This window comes from Myotis lucifugus, unplaced genomic scaffold (assembly GCF_000147115.1).
Source record: "Myotis lucifugus unplaced genomic scaffold, Myoluc2.0 scaffold_61, whole genome shotgun sequence".
NCBI classification, from domain to species: domain Eukaryota; kingdom Metazoa; phylum Chordata; class Mammalia; order Chiroptera; family Vespertilionidae; genus Myotis; species Myotis lucifugus.
Window position 1 is genome coordinate 3766403 of NW_005871109.1, and position 6000 is coordinate 3772402.

General features: G+C 46.1%; 1 protein-coding gene across 3 annotated transcripts in view; it reads right to left on the reverse strand.

Moving 5' to 3' along the window:
- AMPD3 (adenosine monophosphate deaminase 3) overlaps positions 1-6000 on the reverse strand; it is a 48182-nt gene that overhangs the window by 41470 nt on the left and 712 nt on the right. Inside the window, exon 1 of one of the 3 annotated variants that reach the window (XM_006089631.3) lies at positions 5979-5994. The exons of 1 other annotated variant lie outside the window; for it this stretch is intronic. Coding sequence is in view for 1 of the 2 variants with exons in the window: in XM_006089627.3 (XP_006089689.1) it covers positions 5675-5696 (22 nt within the window). In the remaining variant the exon portion in view is untranslated. Of the gene's footprint in view, positions 1-5674; positions 5790-5978; positions 5995-6000 lie in introns of those variants that run through there. One more of the 3 variants, XM_006089627.3, reaches the window with a different exon arrangement.

A 6000-nucleotide genomic window follows, 5' to 3' on the forward strand; every position in this document is an offset into this window, starting at 1 on the left:
TATAATTACATATTGTTTTTGTGATTAATCACTATGCTTTAATTATGTTCAATTTGTAACAATGAAAATACATCCTGCATATCAGATATTTACATTATGATTCATAACAGTAGCAAAATTACAGTTATGAAGTAGCAACGAAAATAATTTTATGGTTGGGGGTCACCACAACATGAGGAACTGTATTAAAGGGTCGCGACATTAGGAAGGTTGAGAACCACTGACCTAGAGGGAGGGTAATATTTATTCATTAAATAATTAAACATCCTGAACTCATAGAGATAACGAATCCAATCCCTTAGTCCTGTTCTGCCAGAGGGAGAAGAGGCAAATGATACCTTCTGCTGGTGTGTTTGGGGGAGGGGAAAGCCTGCTGGGAGGGGGGGTGGGGCTGCAAGGGGAGCATCCCAGCCCATGCATCTGAGAAACTACCTGGACCCAATACATTCAGGGAATTTCATTCTGTACCCTGAACCAAACTATGGTTAGCCTTAGCCTCAACACGCATACTCCAAACTGTAGTCTATCGAACAGAAAAGGTTGGAAGGCTTGGAAAACACTGCAAACTATCGTCCCTTATGGGGAGTCATGCACAATTCATACTAGCGGATTCTAAACATCTGAGAAGTCCTGCAGTAAAGAAAGCTGCTTACCTTTGTTTAACCCAACAGGCTTATTTGACCCTCCCCACCCCTGCCATCACAGGAAAAAGTACCTATTAATATCCCGTGGCCTGGGCTTTGGAAAATGCCTTCCACTATGAGCCTTCATTTCCCAACCAAGAGAAAGCTGTCTTCCTGGGCCCAGCTATGGGTCCAGTGGGAGATAGGCAGCACCCCCGCTAACATGACACAGGATGGAACAATGGGCAAGGGTCCCACAGCAGCCAAAGGGGTTCAAGATCTTCCAGAATAGAGGTGGTTTAAGAGGAAATTGGCTCTGTCTCAGGAGGGCAAACTCCACTCAGGACCCCACAGTTCCACCTTGAGCCTAACATGTCCGTGCTCCTCATGGCCTAGAAGTCCCCTATACTGAGAAGCACAGGTTCCAAGCTCAAAGCCCTATTTCCCTTCTGAAGAAACAGTAAGACAATCTATGATAACCAGGCCCAGGACCTGTATGTCCTGCCCAGGAGACCAGAATACATTCTCTTTTATCACTTAAGTGCCCCTTCAAACACCCAGGAACAGGAAAGGCTGGAATCCAATTATGTCCCCTCCCCAAAAGGATGCTGTGGGCTTGCTATCAGGGTTCATTTTCGGTTGCATTTACTGTACATGACTCACATGGGAGTTGGCCAAAGGGGTTTCATCTGTTAACTATCGGCTCCATGATAGACCTTGCCCATCTCATTCACTACTGTGTTCCTATGCCTGAAATATAGTAGGCATCAGTAAATATGGTGAGTGAAGACATAAAACAATAAATAAGTGGATGAGTTCATAATTAATCTACTTATAGCAGGGGTCCTCAAACTACGGCCCGCGGGCCACATGCAGCCTGCCGAAAACATTTATCCAGCCCACCGGGTGTTTTTTGCCACCGCTGTGTGCATAGGAATTTGTTCATAGTTTTTTTAAAAAAAACTATAGTCCGGCCCTCCAACAGTCTGAGGGACAGTGAATTGGCCCCCTGTTTAAAAAGTTTGAGGACCCCTGACTTATAGCATGCTCAGAGTCATTACAATGTATGGTTAAAAATATGGACTCTAGCCAGACTAATTAGGTTTGAATCCTGTTCCATGACCTTGGGCAAGTAACTTCTAAACTTCTCTGGCTCAGTTTTATTCCCTATAAAATGGGGCTAATAATAGTACTGACCTCATAAGTCGCCATGACAATCAAATTAGTTAGCATGTGCTTTACAAGTGTTATCTATCAACATCATTGTCACCATGACATCAGATACGGGAGAGTCAAACTGAGAACATGAACATGAATTTTCATCTGGACAGTGTGTCCTTTTATTCAACAATATTTATGGAATATTATTGTGTGCCTGGCTCTCTCTCTCAAGCTCTCCCTACTTAGGTACAAGGAAAAAGAAACCATGTTTAAATGTGAAATCTGATCAGGAGAAATAGCCTTCTCTATGAATGATACTTCTTGCTGAGTTTGCATGGCCAGCACTCCAGCCCATCCTCTTATGCCCTAGACCCTCGTATATCAAAGCCCAAAGCCATGGTCTCCTGTCCTGGGTAGGGAGCCAGCACACAGAAGAACGAAGAGATTAATATTTGGGGGGAAGAACCAGGAAGGCCAGTGAGCAGCTTTAGGGAGGAAAGGGTATCTTCCTGCTTTTCTCTGAGGCTACTGTTTTATCTTCCCATTATCTGGGATTGATTCTGAGGCCATCTGAAGATTAATTCGCCTAGTGCAAGGGACAAAGGAAATAGGCCTCATCTCATACCATTTCTTGACCTAGCTGAGAGCCACTCCCTCCTCATCCAGGATCTCAGAAGGACTGAGGTGGGCTGAGAGGCCCAAGAATCTTCCAGAAACCCACCTATGCAAGCCCCATGATTTTTAGACAGGGCAGCCTCCTACCATCACCCTCAGAGTTGCAGCCAGGCCAGGCTAACGACCCCAAAACTGCTGTCAGCCCTCAGGAGGTGAGAGCTGATGGGGCTCTGTTGGCCTGGCTCCATGGCTTCAGGACCCGGCATTAATGCTTCACAGCCAGGGAGGAATTTCTCCCATGAGGGTTCCAGCTGCAGCCAGCTTTTCCCTGAAGATGGACACTCACTGGTCACCACATCCAGGGGGGAGAGCCAAGAAGGGCGTAGGACAGTGATGGCGAACCTATGACACGCGTGTCAGAGGTGACACACGAACTCATTTTTTTTGGTTGATTTTTCTTTGTTAAATGGCATTTAAATATATAAAATAAATATCAAAAATATAAGTCTTTGTTTTACTATGGTTGCAAATATCAAAAAATTTCTCCCTAAAGACTCCATCAAAAAACTACTAGACTTAATACATGAATTTGGCAATGTAGCAGGATACAAAATTAACCCCAAGAAATCTATGGCATTTCTATACACCAATAGTGAACTTTCAGAAAGAGAGACTAAAAAAACAATCCCATTTACCATCGCACCAAAAAAATTAAGCTACCTAGGAATAAACTTAACTAAAGAGGTAAAAGACCTCTACTCAGAAAACTACAGGACGTTGAAAAAAGAGATAGAGGAAGACATAAACAGATGGAAGAACATACCGTGTTCATGGATTGGTAGAATCAACATCATTAAAATGTCCATACTACCCAAAGCAATCTATAAATTCAACGCACTTCCCATTAAAATACCAACGGCATATTTCACAGATCTAGAACGAACTCTCCAAAAATTCATCTGGAATAAAACAAGACCCCGAATAGCTGCAGCGATCTTGAGAAAGAACAAAGTAGGTGGGATCTCAATACCAGATATCAAGCTGTATTACAAAGCCACTGTTCTCAAAACTGCCTGGTACTGGCACAAGAACAGACATATAGATCAATGGAATAGAATAGAGAGCCCAGAAATCGGCCCGAACCAATATGCTCAATTAATATTTGACAAAGGAGGCAAGAACATACAATGGAGTCAAGATAGTCTCTTCAATAAATGGTGTTGGGAAAATTGGACAGATACATGCAAGAAAATGAACTAGACCACCAACTTACACCATACACAAAAATAAACTCAAAATGGATAAAGGACTTAAATGTACGACGAGAAACCATAAAAATTCTAGAAGAATCCAAAGGCAACAAAATCTCAGACATATGCCGAAGCAATTTCTTCACTGATACAGCTCCTAGGGCACTTGAAACTAAAGAGAAAATGAACAAATGGGACTACATCAAAATAAAAAGCTTCTGCACAGCAAAAGAAACCATCAACAAAACAATAAGAAAGCCCACTGCGTGGGAAAACATATTTGCCAATGTCATATCTGATAAGGGCCTAATCTCCAAAATTTATAGGGAACTCATACAACTTAACAAAAGGAAGATAAACAATCCAATCAGAAAATGGGCAAAGGATCTAAATAGACACCTTTCAAAAGAGGACATTCAGAAAGCCAAGAGACATATGAAAACATGCTCAAAGTCACTAATCATCCAAGAGATGCAAATCAAAACAACAATGAGGTACCATCTCACACCTGTCAGAATGGCTATCATCAATAAATCAACAAACGACAAGTGCTGGAGAGGATGTGGAGAAAAGGGAACACTCGTGCACTGCTGGTGGGAATGCAGACTGGTGCAGTCACTATGGAAGACAGTATGGAGCTTCCTCAAAAAACTAAAAATGGAACTCCCATTTGACCCTGTGATCCCACTTCTAGGAATATATCCCAAGAAGCCAGAAACACCAATCAGAAAGGATATATGCACCCATATGTTCATAGCAGCACAATTCACCATAGCTAAGATCTGGAAACAGCCTAAGTGCCCATCAGTAGATGAATGGATTAGAAAACTGTGGTACATCTACACAATGGAATACTATGCTGCTGTAAAAAAGAAGGAACTCTTACCATTTGCAACGGCATGGATGGAACTGGAGAGCATTATGCTAAGTGAAATAAGCCAGTCAATGAAGGAAAAATACCACATGATCTCACTCATTCATGGATAATAAAGACCATTATAAACTTATGAACAAAAATAGATACAGAGGCAGAGCTGCCTCAAACAGACTGTCAAACTGCAGCGGGAAGACCGGGGAGGGTAGGGAGGCAGAAGAGGGGGGGCGGGGGTAAGAGATCAACTGAAGGACTTGTATGCATGCATATAAGCATAACCAATGGACATAAGACACTGGGGGGTAGGGGAGGCCAGGGGATTGTCAAGGGTGGGGGGAAAAAGGAGACATATGTAATACCCTTTGTAATACTTTAAGCAATAAAAATAAAAATAAAAATAATTTTAAAAAATTTCTATATGTGACACGGCACCAGAGTTAAGTTAGGGTTTTTCAAAATGCTGACATGCCGAGCTCAAAAGGTTCGCCATCACTGGGTAGGACCATGCTAAAATTCCTCCCACTGCTTCCAGCGTTCACCTTAGCCCCTTTGCTATTTGTTATCACTAAGCTCAAGCACATACAAGGATCTAAGGCTCTGGGGAAATGACGCTCTGGTTGACAAGCCTCTCCTACTCCAGGGCCTCTCAAAACTCACCCAGAGCCTGTTGCCAGCCCAGACAAGCCATTAGCAGCCCTCCTCCCCCAACCCCCGCAGAGCAGCTGCCGGGAAGTTCAAGGGCAGAAGGCAGACAGCCAGAGCACAATACACATCCCTTACAGGGAGAGAGCCAGAGGTAAGGATGAAGGCCTGAACCGACCACATCACCATGTCATCCCGCCTTCCCCCTGGCTCCAGGTGGAAGTCCACCTCAGCAGTGAGCATCGGGCCAGTCCTCAAGCACCTAGAAACTTATCCCCGGCGCTTAAGTGGCGGCAAATTTAATTTTTCTAAACCTTGAGAACCCAGTTTAGGCCGCGGGGGAGCTGAGATGCGGCTGGCTCACCTGAGGCCTCAGGAGCCCAGGTCACGCAGAGACTGGACCGGGAGCCTAGGCGAGGACCCCGGCAGGGGAGGAGCTGGGCGGTGAGCGGGGCAGCCCAGAGCCCAGGTCCCCACCCAAGGTCAGCAGCGCAGCAGCGCGCACTCACCGGGTTCAGGGCCCAGGGCCATGCCTGGGCCCGAAGGGGACGGCCCGCGGGGCTGGAGCGCAGGTGGCAGCGCTGGGCAGAGCGCACCGTGGGCACCGCGGCGGGGGCTGCCCGGCACCGCTGCCAGCCAGGCGGGATCCGGGCCAGGCTGCACCCCACCCCCTCCCACCACCTCTTACCCCCATCCCCGCCTGTGCAGCCTGTGGCAGGGCGGGAGCCCAGCGTTCCCGGGCGCAGCACTACGGGGCCGGCCCTCCCGAGGAAGGAGGAAGAAGCCCGCGAGCCTCCCGAGTCGGTGCCCTACCTGGGCGCGGGGGCGAGGAGAG